Source organism: Eublepharis macularius, chromosome 8 (genome assembly GCF_028583425.1).
Source record: "Eublepharis macularius isolate TG4126 chromosome 8, MPM_Emac_v1.0, whole genome shotgun sequence".
NCBI classification, from domain to species: Eukaryota; Metazoa; Chordata; class Lepidosauria; order Squamata; family Eublepharidae; genus Eublepharis; species Eublepharis macularius.
Window position 1 is genome coordinate 141,470,855 of NC_072797.1, and position 25,114 is coordinate 141,495,968.

Sequence of the window (25,114 nt, forward strand, 5' to 3'; positions counted from 1 at the left end):
TGTATTCTGCTGGGCAGTGCTGTTTGCCAGAATTGTATACTGTATTCTGTATAGATCTGTGTAGATCATCTGAGACTGTCTTAACTTCTGATATTAATTGCAGCAGAGCCAGCGGGCCCCTCCATTATCTGTTGAAAATATGTACTTTCACTTTTCCCAGCAGGTGTCCTTGAGGAGAGCTGCTAGCAGCAAATGTTGTATATTTTCCCAGAGACTGGGATATTTTCCTGTGTACTTCATGTAGTCTAAACTAATCTGTCCCCATGCAGCCTTTTTGGGGTTTCGCGCCAGAATGTCAACGGACTCGAGGAGGGCGGGAAGTTTCCCTATAAACAGTAATGCCTTTGTTTGAATTGTCACTTCTGCCAATTTGCCACCTTCGGGTACACCTGTACTGTAGGGATCTCAATAAAGCTACTTCAATTGGAACACCTACGTGTTAACCGTGGACGGCTTGAGGGACATAACTGCCAGGGACTGACAGTATTAAAAAAGTTAGCTATAGCCGTTCTCCCATCTTCAAGGCACTGTATTTCTCCACAGACCAAACGAGCGATTGAACAATCTGCAAGGGGAAATGAGGAAACTTCCATGTCCGTGTCTCTCCCCCACCCCCCCCTCTCTCTCATAGGATAATATAGTTGTGTCAATGAATTCAGCTTTTATAGGTGCACAATTCTTTATTTTTGTTTCCAATGCAGAGAATATACTACCCTACCCATCTTCTAGCTTCAGAGAGGGGCCACAAACCAGATAAAAGACTTTGAATATAATGAATTTACAAGACTAGTTTACCAAATAACGTTTATTTCTTTCAAGTTCTTAAAAATACTTTTCTGTTGTTGCATAAAACATCCTAATGTAAAAAATATCCAACGTCTTAGAAAAGGAAGAGGGAGGCAGGGAAAGCAAAGCATGAAGAAACAGTCCCCAAAACATTAGGACTCTTATTTACAAAGCCTCATCCCACAGAAAGTTAAAAGGGACTACCGTCAGTACAGTAGTGTGTAGCCCCTGACAACCAGGACTGACTGACCCATCACACTCGCTCTTCTCGCTATGGCAACAGTGGGAGATGAAGGCTGGGAACCCCAAGAGGATAAGGGATGGTGCTAGCCCAGGAGAGGCTAGATCTGTAACCACCTGGAGAGAGGTCAGCTGCAGGGTATGTGGAATGTCACAGGAATGGCCGACTCTTTGGCTCTTTAGGTGCTGCACCTGGGGGGAGGGGGGCTTGTTAGACAACTACCGATGTGCCTCACGTGCTCCTCAGTCACAGATCATCCAAGGGGTGGCCCAAGCAATACTGAACAGTTCTTTGAGGGCATGTGAGGCCTTAGTCATCGTCTTCGTCCCCTTCATCGTCTGCTTCTCTTTTCCTCTTTTCACCTTTCCCGCTATCTTCTTCATCTGTATAACATGAGGGAGGGGAAGGACCACATCATAATGACTTCTCCAAAATGGACAGGGGAAACTCCAACATGCCAGCCCAACAAATGACAACTGTATTATCTTATACTTCTACTCTAAGGCTATAGGAAGAAGGGCAGGAGACTTCCAGAGCTGTGTATTGGGTGAGCAAGGTAACAGTTGCTGCTTCAGAAATGGGAGGGCCTTGCTAAGTAGTAGAGGGCAATTTAAGAAGTGACTACTGGTTTGAGAGAGAGAATCCTTTTGAGGCAAGGCTGGCAGAATAGCAGTCAAGCAGTTTCCAGAATCCCTACGGATACTAGCACCATGCTCATCTAGTCATGGTTGCATCCTCAGCTGCAGAAAGGGCCCCACAAGATCCTGCTGCTCTAAGGGTTGGGAGGGAATTGTGCTTCTACCCAGTAACTGGGGCACAAGGAGTATTCAGAAGGCAACATTTAAAGTTAGCAACCTCAGCACTACGTCCAGTGTTGCAATATGTGATAGTCCTGGGGTGAGGATTCTCATCAGTCACACTTGCCCAACTATAAAATAAGGAACCCAGGGCTGTAAGTTTAAGTCAGGGTGACTGAACAGGATGAGATTTTGTTTCATTTTGCTGGGCTTGTACCGTGTCTGTTAGATAACTGAAGCCTTTGGGGAAGGTTAGGATACCCGTATCTAAATAACGATCTGCTGCTCCCTCCATCCCATCCCATCCCATCCCACTGGCAGTCTTATTCTTAATGCTTCCTAAAATTATTATGAGAGGTGGCACAAACCTTCTTCTTCATCTTCCTCCTCCTCTCCCCCGTCATGGCCAATCCCTTCCTCCTAGTAAAGCAAAGACCACATTTGCCATTGAAACAGCAGTACTTTCTCTCGGATTAGCACAATTAGCCCTGGAAAGGTTCACAATTTTTGTTGGGTAACAACTTGCTGGATGTTATTACAGCTCAGCCCCTTTGGGAGATCAATACTCAAGAGAGCCCAGAGTGGCAGTTTTGATCTCAGCTCTGTGGTACAGACTAACGCATCCACACATTCTAGTATCAAGATGCACATAAGGGCACAGTTCAGATAACACACAGCAGAGTCAGATTTTTTCAGCAGGGGCGGGGCGGGGTGTCCAATCTGGCTAATCTACCAGGTGCCAAAAAGGGCGCAGGCCAAGACTGGCATTTGGGACCAGCATTCTCTGACAGCTCAGCACTGGAAGGTCCACTGCCATCTCCTGACAAGCGAGACTGGGCCAGAAGGGGCCATCGCTAACCATCTCCCTTTCAGCAGCAGTGAAGATGGGGCCATTTCCAGCTATTTGCTCCCTGCCTTCGAGGGCTCCCCCCTGCCCCCCCCGCAGGAAACAGGAGACTGCACCATCACAGAATATGTTCCTATCTCCTGCTGACAGAGGAACTAGGATGCAATTTTTTCATGCTCCTTTAAGCCACAGTAGAGTCAGCAGAGCTAAAGCGTATGAAAGAGCTGCCTCTCAGGTGCCCCTCACACATGAAGTGTGAGACCACCAGTGGCTCATTTTCTGGTCAGACATACTAGGGGGAAAGGAGCATACTTCTTTAAACCCAACGAGCACCAAAGGTGCACAAGAGAAATGACCCAACTTACTCAAGAGGAGAAAGGTACGTAGACTTGCATTTGTGCTTTCTGTGTGTGTGTGATACAAGAAGACCACTGGAGGATTACCTTGCCCAGCCCCCACTCCCAACCAGGAACTGACTCTGCCCAAAGCTTCCAATACTAAAACAATAGTAGGCATGAAATACTTATGGCCCAACCTCTCCACTGATCTCATCTTCTATTTCTTCTTCTTCATCCTCCTCCTCATCTTCCTCATCAAATTCTTCCTCCTCCTCCTCTTCCTCCTCCTCCTCATCTTCATCTTCTTCTTCGACTTCTAAGAAAGAGATGGAGTTTGCACCACTTCCCTCAAAATCCAGCTATCCTGGTTATGTCCATTTCATGAACACACAGGAAAACACGAGCGTATCAGTACGGCAAGAAGGAGTACAAAGAGGAGGAGGTCATCCTTGCAAGCCAAGATCCACCATAGCTGACCTCAACCATTTCCAACAATGAACACCACAACGATTTATATATCAAAGTCTCCCTGCTGGATTGAGAGCCCAACAGTGATCCTATGCACATGATTATGTAAAGCGATGTCCGATGTCTGAACTGAGCTATCATTTATACATGCTTACTCTGAAAACAGCCATGCAAATAAATGAAAAACAGAAATGACACCTCCCACACACACTCCCACAGTTACACCTTAAGTCCACGGGAAGTAACACAGTTCCAAGCAGGCAGGCAGTTATTTTGCAGTCATGCCAAAAACAAAATACCTGCCTCGTTTTTGAGGGCCAAGAGAAAAACACGTATGTTAAATGGACCACAATGCAACACTAATTCTGACACTAACAGGGAGATGACTGTAATTTGACAGGGAAGAGCATCTGTGTTTAACCTACTGCAAAACAAGCTTGCAGAGTACAAAATGATCCCTGTTTAATATGTATGAAGCATTGGGGTGGGTGTTAAACAAACAGATGTTAGTGCCCAGTCTTACTGTTCAGATAGATTATGTTCTCAGAAGTACGCAACTATCATTTGAAACAGAGGATGTGCATTTTGTGGTTTACAGGACATTTTTGCACCAGGTAGCAAGTTCTGACTAAAATCCCAAAGACACCAGAACAAAGCAAGCTCTTGAATCCCTATCCACTAAATAGCTGCTGAAATAACTTTACATCTACAATGATCGAAAGTTCACACACTTCGGAGGCAGATTTGCTTATCTGTTTAAATTCAAATGCACATTCATGGAAATAGGACACAGCATCCTTAACAGTGCGAGTTAAGGACCAGCCTGCTCTGATTTAGCTTTTTTTTTGTTAGAGGTGTGATGCGTGTACACAATGGGCTGTCTTAATTCGGAAGGTCTAACTATTCCTTCTGCAATTAAGCTACAGACAGTTCTGCCATTCCAGTTTGAGATCCTCGAAAACACACACAGCTAGAAACGAGTCCTTTTCAATTTAATTGAGATGCAACAGCCCTGGGCAGCCTTTGCCTCACCCTCCTCATCTTCCTCATCTTCCTCATCAACGCCATCGACTTCAGCATCTGAGTCAGAAGCCTCTTTGTCCTCCTGATCATACCCATCCAGGTAGGTGAGCTGAGGGAGAAGCTTGAAGACGCTCTCTCGGTAGTCGTTCAGATTGGTGACCTCACAGTTGAACAGATCAAGGCTTTTCAGAGATTCCAATTTTTTCTAAATTAGAAAAACACTCAAGTTATTACTGCGTAGAATAATTATTGTATGATTAGTGCCCTGCCCTGACTCGCAAAGCATTCTCACCCGGAAGCAAGGGCATGACTCTGAACGGGAGTTAGTTGCAATCCTTTGCCTCCTCTATCCTCAACCTTTACCAAACTTAGACTGGATAACACTACGTTAATTTCCACGTACCCAAGCCCCATCCCTTTACCAGGAAACTATCTAACAACTTTGCTGCAGCAGCAATCTGTCCTCTGTCCTCTGAAACTGGGATGATACTTTTCGCTGATCCATATTATTCATCTTTATACACGTTTTACATTCCTTGGTGTAGGAGCTTAAAATGTGTATCAGTATAGTGTAGTGGCAAGACAAAGTTCCCCATCAGTAACATGAGGATAACTACATTACAAAAGCTTATGCAAGTTTTTTTTTCTAGGCACGTCATAAAAAGAAGGGGTCGTCTTACGTTCACATACAAGTTACAGTTATGTCCAGTAAAACTTTTTTTGATGTATAACATTTTATGGGGGTCGTCTTACATTCAAAGATCCAGAGGAGTTAGCCGTGTTAGTCTGTAGTAGCAAAATCAAAAAGAGTCCAGTAGCACCTTTAAGACTAACCAATTTTATTGTAGCATAAGCTTTCGAGAATCACAGTTCTCTTCGTCAGATGCATGGTACATAAACTGGTCAAATATAGAAGAGGAGACATACTAGCAAAGGTATGTTTTGATTGCACCCTCCCTCTCCCCCCCACCCCTAACTGCATCTTCTCTCTTCTCTCTCCTCCCCTCCTCTTCTATATTTGACCAGTTTATGTATCAGGCATCTGACGAAGAGAACCTGATTCTCGAAAGCTTATGCTACAATAAAATTGGTTAGTCTTAAAGGTGATACTGGACTCTTTTTGTCTTACATTCAGGGTCACTTTCCTTTCAAGTAAATATGGTAAATAGTTTAAACGTAACAGCAAAGCATATTTTGCTGAAAAGCAGAAGTTACTAATTGGCTTCATGCAGTGTGTGCAGGGGGGTTCATATCACAGCAAATCATGTTTGATATGCCATCTGAACATATGCCTTTTTTGAGAATATAAGTTACCCTTTGTATGAAAATTTCTGCCTACAAACAACGCCCCACCCCCCCCCCACGAAAAGCAGCACTGTTAGAAAACCCATTAATAGCATACCAATGGCTCCAAGGTACTGATATCCTTCAGCTTATTTCCACTGAGGTTTAGATGTGTGAGGTTAGGAAGCTTCTCAGCTAATACATCAAGACCTCCAGAAATTCTGTTGTCACTAAGTTCAAGCTGCAAAAGGGGGAGTGTAAAAATGAGAACGTCAGCAACATCCACAAGGGCAAAAACTAAGCATTTTCTAAGGTTATGGAATGGAGAAGGAAAAATCAAGTATCGATCAAGATCAATAACAACAACAACAACAACATTCGATTTATAAACTGCCCTTCAGGGCGACTTAACACTCAGAGCGGTTTACAAAGTATGTTATCATTACAAAGTATGTTATCACAACAAGACACCCTGTGAGGTGGGTGGGGCTGAGAGAGCTCTGGAAGAGCCGTGACTGACCCAAGGTCACCCAGCTGGCTTGAAGTGGAGGAGTGAGGAATCAAACCCGGTTCTCCAGATTAGAGTCCCACCATTCTTAACCACTACACCAAACATGATATAAAAATGACATCATAAAGATGTTCAAATTCTTTACCCACTGAGACACATGATGAGATGCCAGCATTAAGTTCCTGATTATACCACATTAGCTTGTCATCAGAAGAAGCTATATCAAGGAGGAAATGGCATATTGGCTCCAACCTCTGTAGCTTGGTGGAGTGCTGAAATGTCTACCTCAGATCCCTAGACTCTTGACCTCCAAACTTTTACAAGAGGGAAAGGCTATTAGAACAGTTGAAGTCTGGAGTACCCCAATATTTTATAAAAAGTCTGTTCCAAGAGAGAGCAAGTCGTTTCATACAAATCTTTGAAGGCTCTGACCAACAGAAATGCCATTTCCCTGTTCAAATCTTTCCTTAGAGCAGTCTCATGACCAGTCACTAAACATGAATATGTAAACAACTGTTGATTTTATATCATTTTTTTTTCTCTGAATGCATTTTCCTGGTGAAAAAGCTCATAGAGCCTGAAATAAATCTGGGGTTTTAGAACTTATCCAGTAAAAGATATCACCTTTGATCTATTCTCAGTTTCATGAAAAGAGGCTTTGGCTGCAGAGTTATACACTTGGGGAGTAACTTTTAAAGAAAGGCAGTTAGGAAATGTGGGCTGTTATCTAGCCAAAGTTAAGCCCTTTCAAGTCCCATAGACCTCAACAGAATTAAGTATGTTCCTAATTGTTGTCACAGAAATCTGCGGGACTTAAATGTGCTCAAATTTGGTGGATGTCAGATAAGCCTCTAGCATATCTGTCATGGGTTGTGGATTTCTTGCTGAAGTAATTAGTGTGCCTCTGAGACCATGCAGAGGGAAACCTGTTTTGCTGAATGGTTGCTAGCTGCTCATCTTGCAGGTGTTTTGGTTACGATTTCCTGGCAGACCTGGGAACACGGCCTTGAAGTTACAGCAGAGACTGCACCAAGCTCCTAAGAGACTGAGCAGAGCTCATCCCTTCCCTCCTCCCAGGCTCTGCGCACCAAAATCCTAAAGGACTTTCTTTCCCACTGGGGGTGGGGACTTTGACCTATAATTAACCTTGCTTTACTACCTTGGGCAATTCTGGCCAATATTCCTGTCATAGCATCTTGATACTGGTATTAATAAAACCAACTTTAACTCATTCACACCCATGACGCAGTGAAGTGTTTTGAGAAGTACCTGGCAAGACCTGACAGTGGGATCAACCCCCTAAAGTTGATAGGTTTCAAGACTCATGATCTGGACAGGGTTTTTATTCAGGTGGGTGACAACTATAGCAGAATACCTGTAAAACCAAACCACGGACCTGTCTTAATGAGTGATGCTTGCACAGCTGCAAAACTATTACTCTGTTTCACGAAGCTTTGCCAACAATAACATCCAAATTCCTGCCATTAAACATGGGAGGGGCAGCAAGTTCCAAGAACAGACTTCAGTTTCTGAGGCAAGAATTCGGCTGATGGCCAACCACACCAACTTTTCATACATGGTAGTTATTTAACAAAGTCAACATCCTTGTCTTGCATATGCTACTTTTTTACAACAATATCCTACACTGTGACCTAACTATGATAAAACTCCCACTTTTCTTCACAATTCAGCCTGCTATGCCCACTTCCCTTGCACACAGGGCCCAACAGAAAAATGCTGTCCAGCCAAGTGCTTCACATTACCTATCAGGAATACTGGCCTAGTCGGAGATTCCTCCACTCCCACCCTGGCATTTCTCTAAAAGGACAGGCTCCCCCCCCTCCAATCCAGCAGGACTAGAGGACATTAACTTTCTAATCAATCTTTTAAGGGATATTCTCAGTCACAAAGTGAACAAATGGGACACACATGCTCCAAGCCAAATAAAATCCATACACTGTACCAAGGAAACTCAATTTTTTCTTACAAATTAAATATATTTATAATCTTGAACTTGGTGCTTGTTTAACAGTGTCCTTGAATAATAATGTCAGGAGTAAAACGCTGTGATTCATATTCAAATCCCAGGCTGCCAGAAGTCTACTTTCCACAGGTTTCTAAGCTTTCATTACAATCTACTCATATGCTTCTAAGATGATTTCCTCTAATCATGAGGACTAACAATCTGTTTTCTAAAAGCCCAGGTGACAAGGACACTGGCTTTTGTGCTTGTGATGCATACTCCTAAGACAGGGGTCACCAGCGTAGTGCCCATGGGCATTGTTGCGCCCGCCAACACCTTTCCCTGTGCCTGTCAACTGTTTTTAGAAAGTGGGTGGGACCAGATGGGGCTTTTGCTAAGAATGGCTTCTGATTGGCAACTGGAGATTTGACTGTCTGTGCAGATTTTTTAAAAACACATTGCTTTGGTGGCAGCTGCCACCACTGCATAAGGATCTTCACTGTGTGACTGAAAGTAAGCTGTAGCAGTAGTTTTGTGAATGGCTCCACCTCCTGCACCAGCCATTTTGTTGCTGCGCCCACCACACTGTGTCAGAATTCCAAATATGCCCGCAGGCTCAGAAAGGTTGGGGATCCCTGGACATGGCCCTGGCTACAGTTCAAATTCTACTGGGCATGGAACAACCCTAAATCTCCCTTAATGGCTAACAGTTTGGGCAATGATCTTATGGAAGTTTGTATCTCATACCGAATTTCCTTTAAACCTGGTGTTTATAGCTTAACATATCTAATGTGTCTTGGAAAACCACCTGAGACAAAGGTATGTTGAACAGAGTAAAGTTTACATTTTTTGCGACCTTATAGCAAGACTACTCAAGAGGAGAAAACTAGCACCTGCATTAATGGACTTGGTAACATCATCATGGAAATGGTCATTAATATAACTGTGCACCAGTACAGAGCTAGTCCACCACTTGCTGGCATTAGATAAAGCCTTACCTTTTTCAATTTGGGAAGCTTAGGGAGATTCAAAACGGATGTCAGCCCCACATTTATTAAACTGAGGAACTCCAAATTGACAAACTCTCCTGACAGCCCCTCAATTTTGCCTTCATTTGATCTGCAGTTGTCAAGAACAAGCTCTTGTACCTGAAAGTGGACAAAGAAGAAACAATCCCTTTAAAAACAGCAACAAGTAGCAGTTGAGATAATGACACCTAGTAAAATGAAACATGGGCAAATATATGTGGACAGGTCTCTTGCTACAGTTTATTGTAAGTTATAATCACAAGGGGCCTAGCACAAACAATACATTAATGACAAAATTCCAAATGTCACTGACTGAACACCCAAAGCCAATTTTAATTAAAAACAACAACAAACTAACTGCTCAGAATACCTAGGTTTTGGTGAAAGACAATATCAGAGTTCTGGGGCAGCTACTCTTTTGATATGTACTTATGGTACTTACAGACTTGTCACAAAAACAATGAACTTTATTTGTTTTAGAACCTTAGCCTTATTTACATTCACGGTTCATTTACATGGATCTTTTCCCAAGGAACAAATGTGTTTTAGCTTGAACAATTCCTATGAATATATGCCAAATGATATTGACTCCCCAGCAATTGGGAAACAGAGCTTACATCCATTGTGTGGAGAACTCGCGGCCAGCATCCCTTCTTCATCTTATGCTTCCAGTATAAATGCTACAGAGCTGAAGAGAGCTACTCCAAAGTTCCCATATAGACACACCATCAGAAATCAGAAAGTTTAAACAGCTGGTGGATGCTATATTGAACACATCTTTTATCCATCTTCCACCAGTGAATGATTCAAAAGCTACTTATAATTATATTAAAACCATTAAAGCAGATTTAACTGCAAAACAGCCAACTAGAGATTATATATCACAGTATCAAGTGCACAGAGAAACCCTCAGAAATTCATCATCTAACACAAAACTATTTATTTATTTAACAAATTTATATGCCTACGTGAGCATTTCAGAACCCAAAGTCTGTGCAATACTGCTTTACAGAGTTTCTGGAAGATTAAAGGGCATTTTAGGAAGCCTATTCCACTGAACAGAATCATTACAGAAAACAACTACACGGTAGTGGCCATTCTAACAGACCTCTGCCAGAATGTAGACATCGTTGCTACTCAAGGGACTAACTGAAAGGGCTGTTATTGGAGACCAGCTATCCTCATTGTGGGAATTATCATGTGTGGTTCCACAAGGCCCAATCTTATCCCCCATGTTATTCAACCTCTATGTAAAGCCCTTAAGAGAACTCATTCATAGCTAAGGAATTGGATGTCATTATAATATGCAGATCACACCCAGCACTATATCTCTTTATCCAAATCCCTTGGTAATACAGTAGAGGTACTGAGTAGGGGTGTACAATTCAGGTTTCCGATTCGGGAAAAATGCCCAAATAGGACCCAATTTGTAAGGATTCAGGAATCCCAAATCAAAGCTTTCCAAAGCGATTCAAATCGCTTCAGGTTTAAAACCCACGCCCTTGCTCCAGCTGGCTGGCAGGCTCCGCCAGTCAGCTGGAGCAAGGGCAGGGGGTTTAAACTTTAAAGCGCCCCCATGCCGCTAGCAAGTGGGGGGCACTTTAAAGCTTGCACCGTTGCTCCAGCTGACTGGCGGGCTCTGCCAGTGAGCTGGAGCAAGGGCAGGGGGGGTTAAACTTTAAAATGCTCCCAAAGCAAAATTCAACTATTCTGTACTCGAGCTTTCTACCTAGATTAGGGTTGTGGCTGAGAGAGATGCATTGGTAGGGACAAGGACTATATGCTTCTCTGTTGGATATGGTCTGCTGATAAGAGTTTCCATGTTGCTAAATATGCCACGTAAATGAGTTGCTGCAGAAAGATGTCATCTTTATTCTTTTTTTTTTCAAATTTTCTGCAACAATACCCTATTGTATTTCTTTCAGTGAACGTCCTAACTGCTCATTACTGTATTTTGCTCAGTGGATGCCCTAGCTGTTGATGATATTGTATTTTTACTTGCACTGTGTAATCCACCTTGGACCTCAGTAAGACGGGCAGACTATAAATTAATAGGAAGAAATAGGAAGAAGAGGAGATGATGGTATGTAGGAGAAAGGTAGTCTCCTCTCTAATCTGTAAATGAATATACCGAAACAGTAGAAACGAATGCCACCACCTGCTTCCTGGCAGACTCAGTGCCCGAACTGCTACCAATAGAGACATACACCACCAGACCAGGCAAAGGCCCACAGAAAGGCAAGACCCCTATTCTGCTAGATTCAGATCATCTTAATTTGAACAAAACAGGAAGAGTACTTTGAACTGTACTATAATCTATGGACAACAGAGGTAGAAAGACTGAGTAACTTGCTCACAGTAGTCAAGGACCCTACCACAAGAAACCAACAAAGCACCACTGTGCTTCAAGTAAAATTACCTGCACCAGAGTTCTGCTTTGGGTAATAATATGAACCGTTAGGTGTAATTTGCATATTGCAGGAAGGTAGAGCATACTGGTGCATGTCTTCATACACAGTGAAGTAGCATAATGGATGGGAAAATGTTTGGAAGTTCTAATGCCACAAAAGCTGGTCCACACTAAAATCCTTTGGCTAGCTGTTGCCACCACTGATTCTGGTCACCCAGACAGCCCCAGTGAATCACTAGCCACCTCCTGCAGCATCAGCTGACTTCTTTGGACAGGGCAAAGAAAGAACAAGAAATCACCATAATACTAGAAGCAACCAAGGGAAACTGAGGAGGGTGAGCAAGCGGCAGGAACTCCTGCAAAAAGCCCAGCAGAGGGGCACTGGCTGTGCCTATAAGAAACTGTCAGAGCCGATAGATGCTGCACAATTGGATTGGTTCACTGGCTATCCTTTGTGAACCGGCCAAAATCAGCTCTGCACAAATGAAACCATTTTTCAAAACAGTATTTCTAAGATCATAATGAAAACAGAGTCACACATCCAAGGACGTGTTATGACGGAAATCTTGCCCAGTCTTAGAAACCAGAACGAAAACAGCCAGCCCACAGCAATGCTCCTCTGTGTATCTAGTGCTTCTGACTGGAAGTGCTAAGAGATAATGCATCAAGTAGGCAGCAAAACAATGTTCAGCTGTCTTGAGTTGTTTAGATAAAATACAGAGACCAATTTAGATAAATGCACAAGTCATACACTGAATAAAAAGCTACCTGTTTGGGGACATCGTTTAAACAAACAGTACAGAACTCTAAAGATAGATGACAAGGGGGGTGGGGGGAGACCATTCAGGGCACAAGACTGCCACTACTAGGCTTTCTACATGGTTTCCAAATACAGCGGCTTATCCAAAACTCTGGCAAAAAACTATTCACACAGCAAATAATTCACCTGTTACTTTTAAATACAAGATTGAAATAAAAACAGTTTCTATTTTTCCCCATGTGCACGCAAGTGAATTTTGATAAAATTCCCTGATGTCACTCAAGCCAAGAGAATTGTCGGCATTCAATATTTTAATATTTTTGTATATTACAGGAAATGCTTGCAACCCATTACCATATTTGATTCTTCCTACATATATGACTAACATTACTATGACTAAAAATATACCGAATGTGGATGTTTGTGTTTCCTAAGCTATCAGTACATTCTGTCAGGCTGGTTTAAGATATGTGTTACTGGACAGTAATCATGTGCACATGGCAAAATGAAAGGTTCATGCACCAAGGAGCATACAATTTAAACTATATGACCCAGGAAGAAACAGGAAAATGGAGAGATAAGGGTACCCAAACAACATTCTATTGGGAGACATAATGTGGGACTAGATGGACCCTTTTTCACTATGTTCTGATGGACTAGACCAGCGATACTACTCCCTCAGCAGCTCAGGAGCCACCTGTGGCTCTTCTGACCACTGTTTCCCAGTAGGGCACCTGCTCAGTGCTCCAGGAAAAGTAGGGCTTATTGAGAAACAGCGATGCTTGTGGCTGACAGGTGGTTCCCATCTTAAAACAGCTGTCACCAGAAGAACAAGTAAGCCACAAGCCTCCCTGAGGTCCGGGCTTCATGCCAGAGATGTCTCTTTTGGTGGATGATAATTGTGAATGCAGCTCTTCAAAAGCCGCAAACTGAGACTAGACTAAGTTACTCGTAAAGAACTACATGAAGAAGCCAGAACAGATTATAACTATTTATTGGGAAGCACTAAGAGATAGATCAACTATGAGAAAAAAGAGGCCTACATTTTCCAACCCTGTGATTAAACAAAATAATCAAAAAACAAAGTGTAAGACAGACACAAGAATCAAAACACCACAAATCTGCTTATGTAAATTTACATAAATAAAAATAAATAAATATAAAATAAATAAATTAGAGTAATTGTTGGGGGTGAATAAGAGTCTCAACTTCTTCCTTAGTACACTTAGTTCAAATATTAATCCTTCTCAGGGCTTTTTTTCTGGGAAAAGAGGTGATGGAGCTCTCTATTATCACATGTGCATGTGCAAAGTGCACGCACTCTCCCAGAAATGTGTGGTGACGTCACTCTTGGAAGTGATGCCGCTTCCCAGAACCCAGCACGATCCATTACGATGAAATAAATGTTAGTAAGCTTGGGAAATTACACTATTATGAGAAAGAGTTTTTTTCCTTTCTGTATTCTCTACAAAAAGTGAAATCTTCCATTCCTAGCATAAAACTGAAATAACCATAACTGTTATTTTAACTAATACAAATAACCATAAATGATATATTTAACTAACACACAACCAATCTGCATTCAAAAGTTGTGGGAACCATAACAATGTCAACTTCAGTCAACAAAAGATTGAAAGCAACACACACACACACACACACACAGCCCCACCTACCCCCATGAAAAGAAAGCAGAATAAACTCAAAGCAGCGCACACATACAGAAACCCCTGAATGAAATGAAAGCAGAATGAACTCAAAGGAACACACAAACACAGAGCCCCACCCCCTGAAAAGAAAGCAGAATGAACTCAAAGCAGCACACACGCACACACAGCCTCACCCACCCACTCCCCCAATGAAAATAAAACAATGAACTCAAAGTAGCACACACATACACAGAAACTCCTGAATGAAATGAAAGCAGAATAAACTCAAAGCAGCTTAACCTCCTCTGGAGAGCCAGCCCCAACAACTCTGCTTGCTCTCTCTGTCTCTGTCTCTCACACACACAAACACTCACAAATAAAAAAAGGCAGAATGAACTCAAAGCAGCTAAGCCTCCTCTGCAGAGCCCATGCCATGCCCCAGCTCTCGCTCTCACTCACAAATGAAAAAAAGCAGAATGAACTCAAAGTAGCCAAGCCTCCTCTGGAGAACCAGCACCAGGCCCGAGCAGCATCTGCTTGCAATCAATCAATCAATCAATCAATCAATCAATCAATCAATCAATCAATCAATCAATCTCTCTCTCTCTCTCTCTCTCTCTCTCTCTCTCTCTCTCAAGAAAGCAGAATAACCTCAAAGCAGCTTAACCTCCTCTGCACAGCCCACAGGGCCGAAGGAGCAAGGAATCACGTGGGCAGATTCTAGAGCTGCCAGAACAGTGTTCCGGAGCATTCCCCCTCAAAAAAGCCCTGGTCCTTCTTATACATTAGAAGTATTTTGGGCCAATTTCAGAGATTTTACAATGTGAACTAAGTAAGATCGGTTTTTATAAATGCCTGTTATATTCTACTTATTCATTTAAAGAGCATCTACCTTGTTTTCCCATCAAAACTGGCCTTTAAGGCAGCTTACCATTCAAGTGGGGGGGGGGGGAGAAAAGGACATTAAATATACCTTATCAAAACAGGTTTAAAATATAATCTGTGAGGACTTTCCTGGGCACTGGTCTTACCCAAAAAAATTCAAAAGCAAAATATGTGGACCTTAAAATGCACAATGGACAACACGAGGATGTCATTCTTGGGCTGCAATACTTTATTAAGTGATACTCGTGCCAAGAGTCCTTATTCATCTTAAAAGTCTAAAGGAAAACAGCAGAAATGCATAAATTGAATTGAAACTGTGACCCAAAGCCACTTCCTTTTACCTTACACAGATCATAATTTGCAGTAAATTGGTTTAGGACTACTATACAAGCAAATCCAAAATATCTGACATCACACAGGTTACTGAACCACTATGATTAAGGGAAGGTTTAATCTGAAGAGATTGAGGAAAATAATTGTTTCAAGTTTAAAAGTACGTTCCTGTGCAATTACTTTGGTGTAACTCCACACAGCCGTTAGAAATTCTCATTCACTAACATACATTTTTCTATACAAAACGTGGCTAAAAAGATCAAACAAGGAGTCTAAAGAACTCTATACAGAATTGCCTAACATCCGTTATTTGCAACTTAATGAAAGAATTTCACCAGTAGCTTCTATTCCTTTAACTCAGGCTAGAGATTTTTCCCATTCTGGAACAGAACAGAAGAAGCATACTGCCATACTGAGTTCCAGCTGTTCTGAATCGACAACACGAAACCCAAATCACCACATCCAAAAGTTACAAAAAGCAAGCAAAGCTTTCCAAAATGACAGCATATGTTAGGGAATTTATCTGCCAATTTCATTTGGGCATTGCAGGAACATTATTTTTTTTCAAGACTTACCCAGTGTCTCTGCAGAATGTATGCAGCAGCACAGATAATTCTGCCATGAGCTCATAAGAACTAAAACATGAATCACACATCAATTTTTCTCAATTTATTGACCAATTAAAATCAATTCAAGCTCCCATTTAAAAAAAACCTACCCAGTGAATCATGGGTATTTTTAAGTCAGTTTGATTAATTCTAATTATAATGCCACCACAGTGCAGCATTAACATACACCTGAACATATTTTATTACGACCATTATCATAAAGAAAATTAATCTTATCAACTAGTAAATGTTTTGTCAAATTAACTATACTCATCACTTTATAAACTTCCTGTTTGTTACAGCATATAGGAAAGGCCAGTTTCTTGTATATTATTTTCTCCCTGCTAAGTAATTTTAATTGCACCAAAGCAAGTCCACCTGCTTGCTTGTCTCACAAGCCTGATTTGGTTCTCTGAGTAATCTCCAAATCACTCCAAATCACTACTATGGAAAATTATTACCAGTACCCCATCAAAACACATTAGCTCATTTTTGAACTTCTGCCCTTTCTGGGCAAAGTGATTGAGAGAGCAGTAGCTGACCAACTCCAGATCTTCTTGGATAGCTCTAACGCTCTGGACCCTTTCCAGCCAGGATTCAGACCAAGGCATGGGACAAATACAGCACTAGAAGTGTTAGTGGATGATCTCCACCTGAATGTAGACAAAGGTCATGTATCCTTATTGCTCCTCCTCGATCTACAGCCTTTGACACAGTAGATCATGCCATCCTGTTAAGGTGTTTAGAAACAGAAGTGGGCATCAAAGGATGTGCCCTGGACTGGTTTAAATCGTTTCTCATGGAACGTACTCAAAGGGTTGCCATCGAAGATCAGCTATCTCCAGAATGGGAGCTATCTTGTGGAGTTCTGCAGGGCACAATCTTATCTCCCATGTTATTCAACTTCTACATAAAGCCTCTAGGAGAACTCATTTGCAGCTATGGAGTTGGGTGTCATCAATATGCAGATAACAACCAACTCTATATTTGTATTTGGCAAGGTCAGCCACTCCATCAATATCATACAAAGCTGTAATTTTTTTAATAATGGCAGTATGAAGGGAAAGCATTATGTGTAGTGTAGTGTTGTTATATGTTGCTGTTTTTTTTTCTTTCCTTCCCTTGTCCCCTCTCTTTCCCTCTGTATCGTTAGTTAATGTAGTTAATAAAAAGAATAAAAAATCTTAAAAAAAAAAAAAACAACCAACTCTATATCTCGCTATCCAGGTGCCCACAGAATGCAGTGGAATTTTTGATCACTGCCTGACAGCTGTGGTGAAATGACTGAGAAACAACAAATTGAAACTGAACCCAGACAAGGCTGAAGTAATGCTGCAGACTTGGACAACCTGAAAAATCAGCAGTGGCTGAACATAGCCTAACTCAAACAGGGCACAGTATCTTATTCCAGGACACCAAAATACTGGACAACACTTCCAACTACTTTGTCAGACTGCACAGGGAAGCCATTGAAATTCACAAGCATAAGCAAAACTTCAACAGGAAAGAAGAAACCTTAAGAATGAACAGAGCATGGTTTCCAGTTCTGAAAAACACCAAGCTAACGAAACACTCTACACCCAACAATAGCCCTGCAGAGAAGATTAGCACATCAAGCACCAATCCATATGCAAAAGAACCTCCTCAGGATACATTGAAGCCTCCCGCCATTAGCATTCCACACCCTGGGAAACTCTTACAGGATGACTCAGCTCAACCCCACCCCTCCTGAGTAGATATAAATGACCTGCCAACATCTTTTCCACACTGTGACACTGAGAGATCTCTGCCTTTTGGTGCTACACCTCTGAAGATGCCAGCCACAGCTGCTGGCGAAACATCAGGAACTACAATGCCAAGACCACGGCAATACAGCCCGGAAAACCCACAACAACCATCGCTGAAGTAATGCTTGTTGGGAAGGCAGAGATCTTGAAGGATATTGTACTCCCCAGTTTCAACGGAGTTTGTCTGACCCTTGCAGACTCAGTTAAGAGCTTAGGAGTTATACCGGATCCAGTGCTACCACTAGAAAAATAAGTCAAGGTAGCTGCAAAAAAAGTGCTTTCTACAATCTCACTGTAGCCTGGAAGATGGCTTCTTATCTAGATACAGCAGACCTGGCCACCTGGATCCATACTATGGTAACATCAAGACTTGACTATTGTAACGCACTATACATAGGTCTCCCATCTAAGTTAACTAGGAGATTCCAATTGGTGCAAAATGCTGTAGCTCGACTTTTAGCAGAAGCGAGGAGCATGGACATCACTCCCATCCTATAGTTATTCCATTGGCTACCTATCAATTACCATGCTCAGTTCAAGGTATTGGTTATTACATACAAAGCTCTTCACGGCCTTGGTCCAGCATACCTATGGGACTGCCTCCCTCCCTATGTTCCCCCACAGCAGCTTCACTCATCTGAACAGGGTCTCCTGCAGATGCCAGGCTGCACATGGGCAAAATCAACAGCAGCCTGTACACGGACTTTCTCTGTGGTGGCCCCTACCCTGTGGAACGGCCTGCCTGAGGAGGACAGGAGAGCCCCCACTCTCCTGGCTTTCCACAAACAATGCAAAACCAAATTATTCAGAAAGGCTTTTTACTCAGATAGGAGGGCTGTATTGTATGGATGGGGTCTCAGATGCTTCACTAATGAGTTAGGGACCATAGACTTCACCACTATGTTGCCTTACATATCATCTGCTGCTTTAAATATATACTCCTATGTACTACCATGCTTCATATTGTCTAATGTCAGTCCTAAAACTGATTATGTTCCGTTTCAGCATTTCTTCTACTCTGTATTGGATTCTTGGCAATGTTATGTCTTTGTAAACTTGTATACATTTACCCTATGGCAATGTTTATGGAAATGTCCTTGACACTGATTGTATTAATCTCATACTGTGTAATCCACCTTGAGTCTCAGTGAGAAGGGAGGACTATAAATGACATAAATAATAAATACATTTGGAAGAGTTTCCCAACAGGTGTTTGAAAAGTTAGTAAAATTCAATTAAGGCACTGTAATGTGCCTTTTAAAATGATCAAAAGAAAACTGGTATGTGCTAACAGGAAATAATTCCTTTGATTCTAATCCTCAATAACCATACACTGACAACTATGTGTGTACAGACATTTGTACAGAATTTCAATAAATGTGCTTTTCTTTCTCTGGTTTCTAAATGATTGAAGGCACAATACACTTAAAAGGAGTAACAAAATCATCTGGGGCAAATATAAAATTCTGAAAAGAACATTCAAATAACTTGATCAAAGACATTCCCCCCATATTTTTTTTAAAAATCAATCATTTAACTCCAGGGTGGTACCACAACTGTCTTAAAGTAGTGGACAACCCTTTATTTCAAGAAAATATTTCAGACTAGATGTTCAGCAGAAAGACATAAACCCCAAAAAGAGCAGAGAAGAAGCAGACAGAGGAAGACAGAAAAAGTTAGTACAGGATGCAAAAGCACACATTCTGCAAGTCATTAAAACTTTGGAGACCAAGAAATTCAACCTCACCTCACCTGCCATTTTAAAATTCAGCCTGATGGTGTGGGAAAGTCAAAGCTTGTGACAGTCGACTGATCCGAACAGAAAGTAGATACATTACGATTATGGATGTTAGCAGTAGCACATGTTGCATCACCATGCGCACTAAAATTTTGCCACAGGAAAGGAAAGAGCTATGGAAGGGAAAAGAGGGTAACAGCATTCCAAGGTGTCACTCTTAATAGTAGTGTTGAATAATGATCAACTGGTAACAAGATTGTGCAGCAGTTCAGAGCATCTGCTGCATTCTATGACTCTGTTCTGCTGTGCAAGAAGCGATGAAGTCATCTTACACAGAAGTGAACTATAGAATCCAATACTGTGTTTCAAACTGCTTGATTTATTATTATGGAACTGGGTGCATTCACATGGAAATTAATGTATGTAACAAAGTACATTTCTTAACAGAGAATGAAGCCGGAGCCAAAGCAAACAGTTGTTCTCTGGCATTCTGGCTTGATTCTTCACATTACAGCCAAACTACCCGTTCAGGTTTTTAAGTAGTTAGGCCCGGAATACATTTTTAAAAACAAAAGAGAGCTCAAGGGGGAAGAACAGGCTCCTGCACCCCCCCCCCAGCTGTCTTCCCATGCAGAAACAGCACTGGGGGTGGGGAAGTTATTTACTTGATACTACTGCTCCACATCGAGTAATCTGTCCACGTGAAAATAACTCCCCCAGTGCTGTTTTCACATGGGAAAACAGCTTTCAGGGAAGACAAGAATTCTTCCTCCCCTGTAATGCCATTCTGAACTCATTTGGACTCTATCTTTTACAAGCCATTCCAGACCTTGCTTGTTAAAAAATCCAGACTTGCAGTTTGGCCCTTAGAAACCAGAGCCACTCCATCTTATTGGGGATTCTTAAATCGGGCACTGCAGCATCTCATCAGCTCTCCTCTATCCAAGCTGAGAAACTTTACAGCCTCCCAAGTACAACTGTAATCAACCAAGCAAAATATGAAGCTACTGTTCCTAACCAAGGTTTTTCAAGGCCACTGAAATCAGCCTAGAACAGATTAGTGTTTAACAATGAAGCAACAATTATGAGGTTGATTATACAGCATATGCCAAAAAAGTGTCCAGTTTTTCAAGAAAAAGCATCAGAAAAGTATAATTAGTTGAAATTTGATTCTCCCTCCCCTGTAAACCATAATTGTATTAAATGGATTACTTTTTGCCAACATATCTTCATATTTGTTAGAGTAGGCCCACTCTGAGATACAGAACTGCTTCCTGTATTTTAGATGCATGCTTGTTACTTTTGAGGTATCATCTAAAATATGAATAGGAAAAAAAATTCCACGTTTTTTTGCCCTGTTCCTGTAACTTTAACAGATAACTGAAGAAACTAAGTAAAGTTAAAATGAAAAAAAACAACCCTCCTTAACCTGCTTAATGTTTTTACTGTCAGGCTTGCTTGTTAAAACAGCAGGCCAAGCCGGAAGTATTTTAAAGGGGGTGATACAGTTCACCATGAACAAATGAGCTTTGTGAAGACCATTTCATTTCAGCATCTTTTATGGACTAGCTCACTTGGTAAGAAAAAAAAAACCCGCCCACACCTTGTCCTTCATCTTTCGCTGCCGACCCCTCTCGAAGCACAAGCTGGCCGTGTTCTCCTTATCAAAAGAGCGTGGATTTTGTAGCCAGGCGAGCGAGGCCTTCGCAGGCGGCACCACAGGCCACCATGACGAGGAGTCGAGACTGAGGCAAGAGGCCGCGAGTCTGCCGCGTATAAAAGCCCAACGATTTCCGCGGCTGGGATTTAGGCTCACATTTGCACACAAACACACACCTCACAGGCATTTATAGGGGCTTAACTCTGAGGGGAGAGGCGAGAGGGCGCTTTTGGCGGGAACGCGAGGAAAACGCTGGGGGGGGGGAGGAGAAGCAGGAAGCGCGCGCACGTGCACGCACCCGCTCCCCTCCGCAGCCGTCGCCCGTTTAAAGAGGGAGGAAGGCGGGAAAGGCGCAGGGAGCGCGCCCGCAAGGGACGAAGAGAGCGAGAACGAAACAAGCGCGCGCTCCCCTCCCCTCAGCGGTTGCCAGTTTAAGGCTGGGGGAAGGGCGGCGGCTCCGGAACGCGCGTGCGCGACACTGGGCCGAGTGGGAAACGACCGCGGGCGGCCTGTCACGCGCACGCGCCTCGCCAACTGCCCTCTCCCCCCCCTCCTCTCCTCTGCAGGCAGGCAAACGGCGCGCGCTCTCGCAGGAGACGCAGCGGCGGAACAACATGGCGGCGGCAGATTCCCTCAGCCGCTCGCTCGCCGACACGCGCTTGCTTCCCGCCCCCTCTCCCGCCCCAGGAGCCACAACTCGTGCCCGACCCCGACCCCCCTGGCCCTGCACGCGCTGCCCTCCCCTCCGCCCCGCCGCGGAGCCCCGCTCGGCTCTCCTCGGGCCCGCCTTCCTCACACGCCTCCCGCTCCCGCCCGTTCAGCTCTCGCGCCCGCGCTCACGTCCGGCGGGGTCCGGTTCCGCAGCTCCAGGTGGATGCGCTTCTTCATGTCCATGGCGGCGGCGGAGGCGGGCGCGTCGCGTTGTGAGGGGAAAGGAGACGCGCGGGGCGGGCCCGACCCGGGGACGCTCCGGCCCTGCGAGGCCGCGGGGGCGGCGCGGCGGAGAGGCGGCGCGCTCGGGGCCTCCTCCGCCGTCGCGACTGCGGTCCAACCGGCAAGGGAGGGCCCCCCTTGGCCTGAGCCGAATCGACCGAGCGAGCGACTGACTGGCCGGCCGACGGACCGCTAGGGGGCGCGGCGAAGGCGCCGAGGAGAGACTCCCCGGAACTCGGGCGTCATGGCCGCGCCCCGCCCGCCGCCCGCCCGCCGCCCGCCCGCCTTTTCCTTCCCCTCAGGAGCAAACGCCGCCTTCCCCCGCCGGGGCGCCCGGAGGGGAGGCCGAGGCTCGCCCGCCTGCCCGCCACGGGAAAGGTTCTCCCTCACGGAGCGAGGGCCCTCGGCGGAGAAGAGCGGGAGGCTAAGGCCGTTGGTGGCAGGGCGGGAGCTTTGTGTGCCTGAAGAAAGTGAGCTGCGGCTCATGAAAGCTCCTCCCCTGCCACAACTTGTGTGAGTCTTCTGTGTGCCCCTGGACGCTTGTTCTTTTCTATCTGAAGAAGTGAGCTGCGGCTCACGAAAGCTTGTGTTAGTCTTCCGGGTGCTGCTGGACTCTCCTTTTCTACTGCTACAGACAGACTAACAGGGCTACTCGCTTGGATGTTCCCCAGTTTAATATATCTGTTAGGTTTTTAGAATTATTATTAGAGGCCTCGTATGCATCACCCTGAGCAGAGCTACGCCCTTCTGAGCTCCTTTGCTCCGATGGACCTTGTGAAACTGGACTCTGGCGGACTCTAGTTTCAGTTTCCCTGCTCTGCCCATCAAGGCACTGGAGTGACTTTGGTCCAGCCTCCCTCAGCATAACCTGCTAAACCGGGGTGCTGTGGCGAGGATAAAATGGGAGAGGGGAGAACTGGGTCCCAGCTGACATCCCAGACTCTGGGTTCCTTCTCTCAGTGAACTTGCACACAGATGATGCGGAACTCAAGACGCAGGCTTAAATATAAGTGTCTATTGATTCAAGAGAACGTATGGAGGGTTGCAGGAACCACGCTATGAGGCCCAAGCAAAAGGCCGTAAAATAACAGCTTATCTATTTCTGACTAAAACTATTTGACATGAAATCTTGCTGGCTTGCTTTTCTCTGAAGTAGTTTCAAGTTGCTCATACTCACAAAGTCCCAAACTTTGCCAGGCAGTTCTGGTCATCGTAGGACCTGACATGGAGCAAAGTCTCGCATGCTGATGGAATCATGATAGCAATAGAAATGGTCAAGCCAGGTCCAAGTGAGAGCATGTCTGAGTGCAGTGAGGAACCATCTTTCCCAGGACTGCCAAGGGAGCTGCTTCCATCAAGGGCTGGGCTTTCCATCTGCCTGGCCCCGCCCCTTGTTGCTCCAGCCTACAAAGGTTGTTGTAGCCTGCACTGCTGCTGCTGCTGCCGCCAAGGGAGCTGCTTCCATCAAGGGCTGGGCTTTCCATCTGCCTGGCCCCGCCCCTTGTTGCTCCAGCCTACAAAGGTTGTTGTAGCCTGCACTGCTGCTGCTGCTGCCGCCAAGGGAGCTGCTTCCATCAAGGGCTGGGCTTTCCATCTGCCCGGCCCCGCCCCTTGTTGCTCCAGCCTACAAAGGTTGTTGTAGCCTGCACTGCTGCTGCTGCTGCCGCCAAGGGAGCTGCTTCCATCAAGGGCTGGGCTTTCCATCTGCCTGGCCCCGCCCCTTGTTGCTCCAGCCTACAAAGGTTGTTGTAGCCTGCACTGCTGCTGCTGCTGCCGCCAAGGGAGCTGCTTCCATCAAGGGCTGGGCTTTCCATCTGCCTGGCCCCGCCCCTTGTTGCTCCAGCCTACAAAGGTTGTTGTAGCCTGCACTGCTGCTGCTGCTGCCGCCAAGGGAGCTGCTTCCATCAAGGGCTGGGCTTTCCATCTGCCCGGCCCCGCCCCTTGTTGCTCCAGCCTACAAAGGTTGTTGTAGCCTGCACTGCTGCTGCTGCTGCCGCCAAGGGAGCTGCTTCCATCAAGGGCTGGGCTTTCCATCTGCCTGGCCCCGCCCCTTGTTGCTCCAGCCTACAAAGGTTGTTGTAGCCTGCACTGCTGCTGCTGCTGCCGCCAAGGGAGCTGCTTCCATCAAGGGCTGGGCTTTCCATCTGCCCGGCCCCGCCCCTTGTTGCTCCAGCCTATAAGACTGCTGCTAGGGGACTGCTCGCCTTGTTACTGTTTATTGTTTTTATACTATGTGTGTTAGTTACTGTAGTCTGTGTTGTTAATTTGGTAGGGTATTGGGGTTTTGTGTATGTTTGATAGCTTAGTCTGTGATAGTTGGTGGGCTGTTGATTTTGTGAGGGTGGTGGGTTAGCACTATGTTCATTGGTGAGGAGGCCGGCTTGGGGTCGGGGATCCCAGTGATCCGGGGACGCGGGAGGTATGGTGGTGGGAGCAGATTATGGAAGGGAAGGGCATTGAGACATGGTAGGGCTCGGTGCCCTTCCAATCTGCGTCCCATCCCAAGATATACCTGTTGTGGGGCTAGGATATTAAACCACTCTACGACACTGGCGCTGTGCAATGCCAGGTCCATAAATAATAAGACCAAAACGCTGCAAGATTATCTTGCAGCATTGAATGTGGACCTGGCTTGCATGACCGAGACATGGGTGAGGGAGGGCGAGACGGTCGCTTTGAAAGAACTAGCCCCCCCAGGTTATACGGTCCTCCACCAGTCCCGGACAAGTGGTCGGGGGGGAGGCGTGGCTTTGCTCATTCGGGAGTCTTTCTCCTTCAGACCACTCCCCACCCCAAAAATTACTGGCATTGATTGTGTGGGCCTAGTGTTGGACGCCGAGGAGAGGTTGGCAATATGCGTGGTGTACCGACCGCCTACTGCACCTGCATCTTCCCTGTCTGGTCTCTTGGAGGCGGTGGCCAGCTGGGCCTTGGAATTCCCGAAACTTTTGGTTCTCGGGGATTTCAACGTCCATGCTGACGACGATGCCTCCATGCAGGCCATTGACCTGGTGTCCTCCATGGCGGCCCTAGGACTCTCCCAGTTTGTTTCGGCTCCCACGCATCAA

General features: G+C 44.8%; 1 protein-coding gene across 2 annotated transcripts; it reads right to left on the minus strand.

Moving 5' to 3' along the window:
• Nucleotides 1-790: 790 nt before the first annotated feature.
• On the minus strand, nt 791-22,262 carry ANP32B (acidic nuclear phosphoprotein 32 family member B). 2 transcript variants are annotated; one of them, XM_054987166.1, is made up of 7 exons: nt 21,954-22,262; nt 9,257-9,406; nt 5,903-6,025; nt 4,510-4,705; nt 3,207-3,325; nt 2,193-2,244; nt 791-1,410 (listed from the first exon to the last, which is right to left on the minus strand). In XM_054987166.1, exons 1-7 carry the CDS (start codon nt 22,005-22,007, stop codon nt 1,337-1,339), a joined length of 768 nt encoding a protein of 255 aa, XP_054843141.1. In that variant the 5' UTR covers nt 22,008-22,262; the 3' UTR covers nt 791-1,336. The 2 variants fall into 2 exon arrangements, with proteins under 2 accessions (XP_054843141.1, XP_054843142.1); XM_054987167.1 differs by lacking the exon at nt 21,954-22,262 and adding an exon at nt 21,057-21,156.
• Nucleotides 22,263-25,114: the final 2,852 nt, after the last annotated feature.

What these genes read in the sequence shown, in the direction of transcription:
- ANP32B (XM_054987166.1), bottom strand. Translation starts at nt 22,007, where the DNA reads ATGGACATGAAGAAGCGCATCCACCTGGAGCTGCGGAACCGGACCCCG. An exon ending in GGAACCGGACCCCGCCGGAC is followed by an intron (nt 9,407 to 21,953) that starts GTGAGCGCGGGC and finishes GTCCACTTTCAG; the next exon opens with GTACAAGAGCTTGTTCTTGA. An exon ending in TCAGTACCTTGGAGCCATTG is followed by an intron (nt 4,706 to 5,902) that starts GTATGCTATTAA and finishes TTTCTAATTTAG; the next exon opens with AAAAAATTGGAATCTCTGAA.